The sequence below is a fragment of the Neodiprion virginianus genome, chromosome 3 (genome assembly GCF_021901495.1).
Source record: "Neodiprion virginianus isolate iyNeoVirg1 chromosome 3, iyNeoVirg1.1, whole genome shotgun sequence".
Taxonomy (NCBI): Eukaryota; Metazoa; Arthropoda; class Insecta; order Hymenoptera; family Diprionidae; genus Neodiprion; species Neodiprion virginianus.
This window is the reverse complement of record NC_060879.1, coordinates 7,201,368-7,214,965: the sequence shown is the minus strand read 5'-3', so window position 1 is coordinate 7,214,965 and position 13,598 is coordinate 7,201,368. Positions and strand designations below refer to the sequence as shown.

Sequence of the window (13,598 nt, the reverse complement as noted above, 5' to 3'; positions counted from 1 at the left end):
ATAACCCTGTTTCCCAAGGAGACCTTTTCCCGGAAACCCTTCTCTGTTCACCAAAATTCTTTTTCATACCCTTGCTCCACCTCTGGACGTGTCCGTGATCATCCTATACGATCAAAACATCCGCACACCGAGGATCGATATGATAGCAGTGAAAACACCGTCTAGTTTCATAGCGAATAGCTGATATTATTCAGGTTCATCAGCCAGATTGGCAGAAAGTAAATAAAGAGGATAGGTATTCCAAACTCAGAAGCGTTTGACATCTTACGACGGTGAAAAAGTCTGAACAAAAATAAATCAAGGAGTGTTTTAGATGAATTTCATAAATACTTTCAGTTCACACAGTTTTTATAGTATTCAAAAAACCCAATTACATAGTAAGGGATGAATTCTGCTGAGTTCTCGTTCAAGTGCTCAAAATTTACTATAGAACACGTAATGCCTTTCCAACAAAAGCTTTTGACTCTTTGATATCATTCTCAAGTAAAAATAAAAAATTCAATTCTCGAATAAAGAATACAGAGAAGAGCTTCTTCCTTGATGTGCTGATATTATGTACTTTCTACGTATTGGGTGAATATCGTGGGTGGTGGGTTACCAGCGACTTTGTCTTCGGAGCCCAAAGTTCCAATTTAGTTCCTGTTCGGTCCCGTGCTCCCACGTGGGATAATGAAGGCTGGGGCATACGTTCTATTTGTTCCGAATTGATCCTACATAAATCCTCACTTGCCTTCCCTGGTTTACCACAGATTTCCATACAGGCCAACGGAGACCGCATGGGAACAGACTGAAATTTTCACCAGTGATGAAACTTCCGTGAGTGAATGAGCCGAAAGTTGAAACGTATTTAAACAAATCGTGTCTTATTTCCATTTAATATTTCATTCTTATCCAAACACGTTCATATCTGTTTGGTAGTTTTTTCGGAAACTTGTTCGGAAACATGTTCTTAGCCGGTAGAAATAGCAGTGGTGAAAGTTTGAAAAGTTTTGCGATACCACTCTAACGAATGGTTTATGTATGGACTAAAGCTTCATCCAAATCAGTCGAGCCATTCATCTGTAATTCACGATAAACGAAATAACCATCGAAAAGTAAAAAAATCTGCCGTTCGGTAACCGAAATCAGTGGAGTCGATGAAATCGTTTCTTCGGAATCCGAAATGTTGAAAAATGCTAGACAATGGTTGTGCGAGTGATGTAGTTTGCTACCAAGTTTGAATAAATGTTTTCTGTTCCAAGACGACGTTTTAAGCAAAGATAAATATCATCATAGGCATTCCGCTTGAAGATCGTGCCACCACGTTTGGCTCGACCATGTATGACGTGAAGATCCAACATTTAGTCATGTTTAGCGTCTTCAACATTGAGCACTTGAAATTGAATAAATAATGAGTTCAATAGCAGCCAAGAAGAATAAAATTCTGCAGACGCGACTCAATAAAAGATGTTGACAACACACTAATAGAAGAAAAAACATGTTGGTGCTTTGGATCAAAAAGCTCTGTACCTACTCGCTGGGGGAAAATATGACGGTAACATAATCGATAAGCCCATCCGATTCCAATTCACGCGGAAACAGACGTATCCCTGTTAACACCAAAGACGTAAACTGGTATTCCAGACCAAGACCTGCGGCTAATTTTGTCAAAATTTTGCGCGGGTCAGCTCGTTCATTCGCTCGCGTCTTACCCTCGTCCGTTTAATATACGAAGCGTCTCCGAGTTCAAATGGGAGCCTGGAAATTTGATTGACGGGAAGTTGACGTGAAAATGACGCGGCGGAAATCCAGGGCAGTCCATTCGACGCTGGTCTAGCTTCCACCACGGGGTTGGTGTACGTATGCGAGGAGCGATGGCGATAATATACCGGCAATGCCATGGCACGGCACGCCATGGGGGAGAGGATGACCCTATCTTTCGCAGGGCTCCCTGCACGGTCACCTCATTTATCAAGCCACCTTCCATTAATATCCAACAAAATAGCCGAGGATCGCGACATTCCATGGAACTTGCCCTCCTCAGTCGCACCGCTTTCGTTGTCCTTTCATGTAGCTGCACTAAGCGTTGGTTACAAAAGTGGGTACAGAATGCCGGCCTCGACCATCTCATTTATTAGTCCAACCTACCGTCCTGGACGAAGAATCCTCACGCGTATTTTTTAATTGTTTATTTTCCCCGTGATTGCAAATTGCGAAACATGCCCGAGTGGAAATTGACGTTGACCTCTAGAGGCTAGAATGTCGAACACACTCCAAGTCAGATGTTCGAATGAGGAACCGATGGTCTCATTGTCGATCCATTTACTGGCTGTAGATAATTGATGCCCCAGGAGCACTTAGCCATAGTATCTGCACTCATTCATGAAGCCATGCACTCTGCTTAAATGCGTGGTGCACCGGTAACAACGATCAAAAAACTTGGTGGAAACTATCGATTCATGTTGAGAACGTTCCACAAAACCTGTAGAAAACTTACAGTATTTCAATTGAATGTCTTCATTTAGTTCTGACATCATGCAATGGTAGAAGGTATGATAAAATCGTTTTGTCGAAAATACGGGAGATTTTTGCTGCATCGCGAATTCTCGTTTTCACCTAGCTATTTAAAGTCGAAGTAACCATGATTTAAAAAATCTACTCAAATTACACAATTTCGTGATATGTCGACGACCGAGGAGTGAAAGTTGGCCATATTTAGCGATGACCCGCTACAGTTGATCCTTCTTTCAGCAAAACACATTCACTTCCAAAAACTAGTACCAATCCACTGGCGTCTTATTCAACACATGCAAGCAGAGTATTTGTGAATCGTACTCGTTAGCTTTAATCAGCTATCGTAATACGCGATAGCGGAGAGTAATTATCAAAAGTATATATGTAGTAACAATGTTCATATCGTGTTTTACCAGTTTTGCCAAGTCATGGATAACAACAGACAACAAAAGCGCCGCCGCAGTGTTGCACCGAGGCGGATGGAACCAGAAACTATTGTTGGAGTGTCGATTTTCAGTTTGGAGGACACAATGGGAAGCCGAATAAAGAACGACGATTGTGGGCACCTGGCGTAGAGGGACAGACTACCACATTGCAGGCTCTACGTGCCTATTACAATGGGTAACTGTAGCTTCGACGAAAGTATCTGCGTTGTACGCTGTGCAGACTGTCGAGTTGGGTTGTTTTCTTTATCGCCCCTCTCCGCAGGGGCCTATACAATACCAATCGTATTGCGCCACCCGAGTAATGATCTTATTTCGAACCTTCGATCCAAGAGCCATCATTGATACGGAACCGGATCCTTGGTCAAGGACGTCCATCAAAAGCTCCCTTCGATCATTTGTGTTTGAATCACTTCCATGAGTGTTTTTTCTCTTGGCAGAATAGCGTCAGCTCTTCGGGACACAAATTCGATCAAAACCATCGAGGCTTCCAATTTTGTTCTTGTCTGATTCCATCATCATATATCCGTAAGACATGAAATGAATTTGGTACAGTATCAGTCAAATTTAGAACATGAATTTCAAATCCATTCACGGGGAATTCAACAGACCTTCGGTGCACTGGCAAAACACAGCGATCGGTGTGAAAATAAACGATTTGATATTACTAAGCGATTTCGGGGTGAGATTTGAATTCACTAGCACCCTAATAATGGAACACGGAAGCCACCAGCAGAGATACCGTACCGGTAACAATAAGCCTTCTGTGTAGTTATCTCGTAATAGAATTTCTGATCTGCAATTGCCTCCGCGGGACGCTGCCAGCAGTGAGTATAAAAACGGGTACATGCATAGTTCATAAACTGGCCAAACTTCCTTTTCAAAAGAAAACTATAAAATGAAAGAACAGACGGATGAAAAAAGTTGAAGTAATAACGGAAAACCGGAAACGCAAGCATGCATATCGCTGTAAGTGATTCCGTGGGCGTGAAATAGGGCTTGGGATTCAACGCCGCAACGGGAGGGCAAATGCTGCGCGTATGCCTCGCTTTAAATCTATTCACAATATAGGTATTATTGTGTGGGTATAATGCACGGATGACCAAATGTAAGTAGAGGTACGCGAATTTAAGCGGAACAATACACGCGTGTGGGCTTAACGTTTAGTCGCACATTTTGGCGGTGAGTAACGGGGGCTTGGGCTGGCCGTCGTAGAACCGATTTAGTCACCCTCTGGCCCACCGTCGCTTTGCGTATGTCACCCTGGCCGTTATCTTCACGTGCCATTTGGCGCTAAGCTGTCGTGTAAATTGACGAAATGAATGAAAGCGGTTCCTCGGCAAAAGCGGCTAGAAGTTTGATATTTTTAGCCATGAATTGCGGCGGCATCGCTACCCCAAAATTATCTACTTATACTCACAATTGTCTGACTGATCATGAGCGCCATTCACATCGTCTCTGACTGTTTTGCGTAACGTATTTTACCGCAGCTTCAATCGAGTGTATGATTTGCTCGGAAATTGGATATGTAACTAGGTTTTGTCACGAAACGAATGCTTCGGTTTAAATTACTTAGGTATTTACCTAAACGCACAATACGCTATGTTTACCGAAGCAAGTCAACGTTTCAGTCTTGTGAGAATACTTGTGTTACTAAATTTGGATCCACGTTCCGCTCTAACCCTTTCGGTCACAGTGGGATGCTCAGCGTTCCACCTAAAAAATTTCTACGTTCTAGCCTTATCACAGTTTATTCACAACTTCAAACGAACTTTGCTATTTCGTATATGCCCAAAAACCTCCGAGTAACAAGTTTCGGACAGAATCATCGAATTTTGATAGTTTTTACGATTTCATATCCGCAATGTTGGGTCCGTCATATTGGATTGAGAAATCACCAAATTACAATTTCAGAATCGTGATCAGTAACCCCAAAAAACTCCGGAGTAACGAAATTCAGGAGAAAAATCTATGACTGAAACTTTTAAATGTAGGGAAAAATAAGCAACAAGTGTTCTTGTATACGTAAACCTAACCTAGACGAGATGTGTGTTTCAACTGGATCGAGACATTGTAATATCATAATCCAATTTCGATAAAGTAGTTCACACAGGTCAGTTGTACGCATTGGGAGATCGTGACGAAGAATGGAAGTGAATTCCTGTTAGTTCACTGTCTGCTTTTTGTGTTGTTAATCCGTAACACCTGAAATCAATTACGTTTTTAGGTTAGGAATTGACCCAACCACAGAATTTCGATGGAAGCAAAAAACTTCCGAGCGATGCGATGCCTTAATCGAGTTAGCCGATTCCCGTTTTCTACACACGCGAGATAATGTACGTTTGCTCTGTTACCGTGTATTCCCTCGTGGAAAATAAAAAAGAAAAGTTAGCGAAAAGTGCGATATATACGATAAAAGACTTATCACTTAGCTTAAGTATTTAATTTTTAGTTTCGTTATTCGTCTGTAATAATAATCACCTGGCGTGTGCGATCAATACAAGAAACGAAAAATAATTACCGAATGGAACTTAATTAGATGAGTAAAAAGAAGACTGAGACTTAACAACTCACTTATACACTTATGATAATAATCCATACTCATGCAGTGTTGCCAACTCGGATTGTCGTAATCCTTCGAGGGACTTTGTCAAGTCCCACAAAAAACCGCTAGACTCGTCTGCACTATTTACCATCAAAAATCGCTGAACTAGCAACGTTTTCCGCAGAAAAAAATAAAAAAAAAAAAAAACCAAACTTCAAAAACAGAATGCGATAAACCAATCAAAAGTCGTAGATAAAATCCAACGAAAATGAAAACGAGCATACTGGCGAAATCAATTTAATTTGTTTTTGTTTTATGATCAGAAATGTTCTGTTCAATTCGAAAACCTGAATGTGAAATTGACGAATAATTTTTTATGCACTTTTTTACGCCTTTTCTGTGGCCTGTTTGGGGTTTGATCATTTTTGGTTACGTCCGGATGATGGATTTGTTTATTTGAGATCATATTTGATTCGTTGTTTGGATTTATATCTAATTGTGGTTTTAGTTTATTTGGTTTCGCATTTGACAGTAGGGATAGCGTATTTGTGTTTGTCATCTTACTGTTCGAATTTTCGGATGAAAAGAAATGGTCAAAATCTGTTTGAAAAAAATCACACCATCAAATTTTTCAAATTAAGCATGTGAAATTAGCAAAAACTTTGGAAAACCTAAATTGCTTTCAAAATCTCCAAATTTCCCGCCAATCGCTGAACAGGTAAATATTCTAACCAGGTTGGCGACACTGCACTCATTTATAGTCGCCACCTAGCGGTAAGAAAAAAGAAGCATTTTAACTCCTGCTTGCTCAAATCGCGAGAATACTTTCGTTATTTCCGAACAAGAATCATGCCAAGATATACAAGATCTACGAAGGATTCGATGATAAAGCATCAAACTACTGAACCATTGAAAAATAGAACTTGAAATGATACGCTGTAAGATATTTTTAAAATAATACTTGCACAGCTCATAATACAATAACAGGCAATCGAAAGGCGGAAATTTTACAGTGTAGGATGTAATTGTCCGAAGCAACGTAGTTTTCCCTTAGTGGAGTTAATGCGATAGGTCGATAGTGTAATGTACTAAACCATTATCCACTGACCTTTGATCGGCATGTAGACATTGGACGTTGTTTGGCGTTGCTGTACACGGGTATGTGCATGCGATGGATACCGGATAGTGGATATGAATATCAAGTGGTCGACATATGCCCTTTCAGATAGTTCACGAGAGGGATCCTGTGATCGTCTGGCAAGTATTCAAGAGTCAAAACAACGAGAGCAAACCTAAATATATATACATATGGGTTCACCCCTTTCATCCACGGTTGGGACGAAGTAATTTTATGCACCGTTTTTAACGACCGTTTTTTATTTTTCCAGAACAGAAACGCACCCGTCTCATCGCGCAAGCATCTATACGTAACCGTCGCTTCTGTGCTTTTATTTTTAGCGTATATTTTGAATTAAACGTAACTCCGAACGTTGGCTCGAAAATTTCCAAAATTAACTTCTCCCCCGAGAATTGTAAGCATGGTGGTATGTATCCGGGGAATTTCGTGAAAACGAATGCCCGCATGGTACGAGTTTGGGGTGTGACGCGTTAGATCTGGATGAGCAGTTCCCCTGAATCCTGACAGACTGTCTGTCGGTCCTTGTGTGGTCACCGATTTATATGCAATTTCAGAGTATACTGGTACAGCATTTCTTTACATATTTAAGCTCCTTATTTGGCTTTGTGGCAGTTACATTCATTCCCAGAAATTTAAATTAAAAAACAGAACAAATAATTGCAACGAATTAGTGGAAGTATTCGTAATCTTGTATGAAATACGGTCTGCAGCTTTTCAAGAAGCGCGTCAAAGGTTCGTTTGAAGATCAGGAAACTGCTACAAGGTAAAAATTACGAAGCACGGAACTCGAAAACCTCGAAAATGCCATAAGAGTAAAAGGTCGTACGTTGATTGGTAGATACAACCGTTTCCCATTACTAAATAATACAGCTAATAACAAAACGAATACGGCAAGATGTCGTATCCGTCAAATTTTATTTTAAAAAAATTTCATTCGGTAAATCAGAAACGACAAAAACTTCAAAATTCCCTTGAACAATTATCAAATATAAAAGTAGAAAGTCGTATGCGCATTTTTTATTTATTTTTTTTTCGTTTTCTCCTTTACAAAACTTTGAGAATATTTGAAACGCACAGATAAATTAAAATCGTAAAAAATTTTTTTTATATTTTAAAATCTTTACAATGCAAGTAAATATCCGCGTTTTATCGTTTTGGAAATGTTATGAAAACGTTCGGAACGCGTAGATAAATCAAAAATGGAGATTATTAAAATAAATTTCAATTTTAATCTGCCAACATACGACCTAATATATATTATTAATTGAAATGATGCTTTTTGTGAATTCACAAACAAAAGGACTTCAGCAACAGTACTTGCGACCTTCTGTTTTCAATCGTTAAATTACACTTTTTCCAAGAAATTAAAAAAAATTTCCGCCTATAGTGATAAAGAGTTGTATAACGTCACTTACGACCTTCAAGAATTAGATGACGTGATTATTTTTCATTTAGTCAGGTTCAAAAGGTCTTATAGGCCACGACTTGCGACGTTCTGCTTTCAATTAACCAATTTTGAATTTCAGTGTTATCCAACTTATTTTAAGGTTTTTTACGTAAATAAACATGAACAAAAATTACACGACCATTGATTCTAGGAATGCGAAACGGTCGTAAAATGTCCCCTACGATTACTTGATTGACAGAAGTTTCAGTGCAGTCCGAAGAGATGGTTCTATGATACAGTTCACAAATTCTGAAGCGATATGGATAGAAATCAGAATATGAGTATCGAAATGTATTTACGTAACTAAAAAAAGATACCGTTCATGGAAAAAAATGATGACTTCACCTCTTTAAGAGCTATCCATAAACCACGTAGCTACGTGGGAGGGGGGATCATAGTCTGCGATATGTGGTTTTATAATTGATGCATATTAATTCATTATTCCGCGTGCGATATCGTCTCTTCCGCGGTCACGGGTTTCAACGACGTGCCTTCGTAACAGATGAACTAGAAACTCAGCTCGTTTATCTCGAAAAAGCTGAGAATAATCTTATTTTGGTAACAAAGATTTTCTAGCGTGGCCAGTCTCATTATTTGTTCGTTGAGATGTCGCAGAATGATAAAAATTCTCAAAAAACCACTCGTTTATCAATCATTGAATGTATAAAAAAAATTTATTTTGGGAGAAGGGGTACAAAATTTGAAAAATATAGCCACGTACTTTACGGACAGCCCCTTAACCAAATGATCGAAACCAAAATTTCGCCGCAAAACTGTTCAGTAGTGAACAAGTGTCTTATCAAACATTAAATGTCACGATTGATTCGTCGCCGCAGTTGGATTCGAAAGGCGCAAAAAGAAAAAAAAAAGAGCGCCAAAGCTCCTGCTCGTATCCCATTCGACCAATTTGCGATTCTTCGAGGGTGTCGCGCAGCTGGACAATTTCAACGAGTATGGTTAAAATCGAATTTGCGGATATTCTGGCACGACGTTGCACCGAGACAGTAGTTGAATTGTGGACCGCTGTCCAGAACGGCACTGCACCGGGCCGATTCCCTTGGGCGACGATTCCCGGCCACGTTCATCGAGATCGGTGTGAGTCGGTGTGAGGGTGCATGAGGCGGCGGCGGTCGTCGGGGGTGTGGATTTCGCGAGGCGCTCGCGCAGTCAGATGGGGGTTCTTGCCACGAGAACACTGAGCTTCGTCGCGTGCTCCTCCTCGGCTTGTTCGCCGTGCAGATATCTCGCGTGTCATTTGTGCCGGTCGTTGGAAACGGTACTCGAATAAAATACCCTCCAGAATTCCATCAGGACCGTCATTACAGTCACGCGGATTTCCGTCCTGACGTGAAAGCGATCGTTCACTCGCAACTTGCAACTCGAGAATTGATTAGATCCATAGTTTATCGGACATTCAAACGTCGGAGAATTGTTCCGGGTGATTGTGTTGTGATCCGACAGGCTTTGATGAAGTGTTTTTGTGTAAAGAGTGTCGAATCAAATTCATCGATGTTGCTTATGCCTGTTTTTTAACTTGTACTAATTTTAATCGGCTCTAACGAACGTTGACGTCGAACAGTCGATCAACGCGTCGAGTCCTCGTGAACGAAAATGGGAATGTCAATGTAACCATAACTGTAACTACATCCGTCTTGCCAACTGGTTGATAGTTACAAGTCTCTTGAACAGCATGCCACGGTTGAATGATCATCAAGTGTTGCCCAATGCACGTAGTAAAGTCATGATCTCACACTCCGCGACAGTGATCGCTACCCTCTTCAGGGGGTGATTGTGACAGTTTTACGATAAATCCTGTTGAAACGTCACGTTAAATAGCCTCAACGGTTACCGAATGAATGCGGCTGATTGCCCTGCGAGGTACTATAGTGGGTGCAGTTCAAAATGCATTAGTGATTCAGGTGCGATGAAAAGTCCAACTGGAAAAGGGCGAAACGATGGTGTGCCAATGGATTCAAACTGACATGCCCGAACGTAACTAGAAAGAAAAAGCGTGAATCGGGGTATAAAAAGGTTAATTCGAACCCTAAAACTTTTCAATCCGTCCCCGGGGTTCACGGAGAATATTTTTTTCTGCTTCTTCTTTTGAAAGCAAAGTTTTTCAAGGCGTTTTACCACCCATTGCCTCTGTCACATTTGCAAGGACATTCGCCCGTATTAACGTCCGGATTTCCTGGAAAGAAACGACAGCATAAATTGACGTGTTCGAGTCGAACCTGAAAGCATGTCGACTGCGATGAAAATTTTGGACTACTGTTGTTTTTGTTCTACCGTTTCATAATCGTGGGCTGTGTTTTTCACGCTCAATAGTGAAGTGAGTATGTATTACAAACGATCGGTATTCGGCAAACGATATCACCAATGTATCAACCTTCGAGTGATTCTACCCTTCAAGATGACTTCGATCCTATTTTTCTTCGTCGTTTTCTGCGGTGAGTCATCCTTGTATTTACAATAATCAATTCATCTCAGACGTGACCTGCCACTTTTTACGCATGTTTTTCTCTCAAATGTTTCTAGCTGGAGATAAAGTCAATACCTTAGGGTGACTCTGAAAATCAAATATCTGAGAACACTGGATCGAGTTGCCTCTATCTGAGCGACCTTTACGATACAGTGATTCTCATGTTTCCAATCTTTTTTCACCCACATATCGTAGGAATAGTTACATGTCATGATGTACCCGAGCTGAACGGTCAACATCGAAATGACCGTAATTCCTAAACATTCTGCAATGTAAATATCGAACAAGTTTCGGCTAACAACATGGTATTAGATATATCTGAAATATTTTTCGTGAATAGTTCGACGTTCGGTAATGACTGTGCTTTATCTGACCTTTGTCTGGTTGGCCGAAGTTTTTTTCTTTTTTTTTTTTCATTGGGGATTCCAAGCAACAACATGTTTCTGTTTTCAAATAAAAACGCAGCTTGAACTTCTTTGTAAGCAGTCGTTTCTACGGCTGAAAATTTGGCCAACAATTGAAATGATCGTTCCAAAGCTCATGACTTGGGATCATTCGACGAATACAAGTTGCTTCTGTCACTGTCTGCCGTTTCACGAGATTCAACAGCGTCGTAGAACGTCTTAGAACAATAAAAACGGGTGAGCAAAGGTGGAATATCAAGTCGTCGATATCCAGCGTCTCTATTTCACTCTAACATCAAAGAAGGCACTTCGCATAAATTTCCCCGAAGGTTTAGTCTCGTTTTCACACTGTTCCGCAGCGGCTCGGGTAGTTTGAAAATTAGCATGAAGGTTCCTAGGGAGGCGAAAAAATCAGCACTCAACGGTCTCTTCCTGCCTAAATGCGAAGCCTGTGCTTCTGGTCTCGAACCGCCTGGTCGCTGAGAAACGAGTCGTATAATTCTCCCGGTAGTACGAACCGCTGTCAGAGGAAAACACAACGACCCTTGAAATTCTTTACTACCAAGTTTAAGTGTCCGTGGAAACCGTACGTAATTGTAAATAATTTCACGCAGTTGAGCTGGGCTTCTCAGTTTAGAAACGACCCCCCCTATCCCCCCAACTTCTCCGTCAGCCACCATTGACAATAATTATTCCCGACCGTTCGGTTTAGCCCCTGAGGCATAGTTACGAAAAGGAAAAGTCCAATTTCACACGTCGAGCTTTCGCCCTTCTCCTTTCGCCTCGAGGCGAGGATTTGATGGCATATAGATGTTACGAGTATTCTTTGTACTTTGCTAATCGCAGACAGAGGAACGTAAAGATTCTTCGAAGCTTCTATACTATATGAAAAATTGCTGCAGGCCTCGCTTTCCGCTTAACGCTTTGCCTTTTGTTTTCCTCTCAGCGGTATGAAAATAATAAAAGATCTTCACGAACTTCCGCCGGTACTAATTTTTGGATCAGAAAAAGCATTTGTTGGCTCATCGAGTCCGTTTTAAAGTCAATTAGTTTCCGACCTTCGATATCTTATTGGCCTCTTTTGGACCACTTTTCGACTCACGGTCTTCTTGGTCATTCAGAATAGCGGTAATCTGCTGAACACAAAAAAAATCCCATTGGCACAACAATAACTTGGTTTCAAGAGCCAAAGTGTTTTTAAAGGTTCGCAAACAATGTCTGGTTTGCCTAAAATGAAAATTTTATTGGCACATTTGGAGCAGGTGAACAAAGGACTATCAGTTTCAATTTTGAAATGGAACAAGATATAGTTTGTTAAGAGTAAAGTTGTCGATTCTGTCACGATTAACTGTCGACTTGTGTTTACGAGGCTGAAGCTAGCCGCCAGAATTATCAGCCGAACGTTCTGATGTTCATTCGAATAAGATAGTGGAGTCCGGATATCTAAATTTTTTGAAATACGTTGAAGCCCCAACATTTTCATAGAATTATGAGGATAAAACTGAACTGCATTTTCATATTCCCGAAAACGTCAATACGTTTGGCTGTTAGCTTCAGCTTCATCTCATATTTTCGATTTGACATACTTACTGTCACGATTTAGAAATTAAAAATCCAGCGAGTACTTCTTGGAGTGTAAAATGTAACGGGATTAGGTACAAAATAAAACGATGAATCATTTTTGAAGAGAGTATAAATAAACGCTTTTATCAATTTATCGTGAAGTTCAGAAATCACCACAAGCAATTCTCGCCTCGTCTCTTTTATCAGGATAATTTCAGATCGATAGAACGAACGAGGAACTTCAAAGGAAGTACTTTATACGTGAGAACAAAGGAAAATCGTAGGTGACTCATATAATTTGGATCACTTTTTCGTCGAACCAGCCAAAATTGGAGGGAAAAAATGAAGTTTACAAAAGGCTCTCGTTAGCTGATTGGGATGATTTTCATTCTTTGTCACAGTCTTTTCGGAAATATTTTAACCTAAATTATGACAATTCTTACAATGCGAGAACGGGTTGGTCGGGGAAAACGTCAAGAGCGTGGGGAACTCACCAGAGATTCTAGTAGGCCAAAGGCACCGGAGGGAGTCCTCGTTCAATACAAGAGAATTTCTGCCTGAAGTTTCACTCACGTCTGACGCCGCAAGCTCACCTGTTTTCCTTCTATTTGAGCGAGACACCGTATGCTTGAAACAGGGTTAGACTTATTTTTTATTCCAAACAAATTCCTCCACGTTTTCAATCCCGTTTTAAATTTCAAAGCACCGAATTACTCGTTACATTGGATTACAAAATCATCGAATTCAAATAAACAGGATCTGACAAAATCAGATCTGATGAAAATGAAGACAAAAAGTTAAGTTTACAGAATCGAAATTTATACTATTTCGTTATACCCGGTCAGAAAAATTCATGTGCGGTTTTTGCGAATCGAATGAACGCGCAAAAGTTGATTCGGAGAGCGCAGATCAATGTGTTGAGTTGAGCGTAGTTTACTCGCTAAATCGTCGCCGACGTGAAGCACGCTAAGCTTTCTTGAGATGTTGAAACCAATTCACCCGTTCATGACACAAACCGACTTTGCCAACGAGCCGTTCGCATTTTGTCGCGATTCTCATCCGTCTTGCCGAGAAAACTGGGGA

The 13,598-nt window shown here is 40.6% G+C and overlaps 1 protein-coding gene across 2 annotated transcripts in view; it reads left to right on the top strand.

Moving 5' to 3' along the window:
- Positions 1-9,245: 9,245 nt before the first annotated feature.
- LOC124300576 (zwei Ig domain protein zig-8-like) overlaps positions 9,246-13,598 on the top strand; it is a 45,762-nt gene continuing 41,409 nt past the window's right edge. For both annotated transcript variants that reach the window (XM_046754810.1, XM_046754809.1), the window contains exon 1: positions 9,246-10,516. In XM_046754810.1, the coding sequence (XP_046610766.1) occupies positions 10,405-10,516 (112 nt within the window). In that variant the 5' untranslated portion in view covers positions 9,246-10,404. The remainder of the gene's footprint in view (positions 10,517-13,598) is intronic.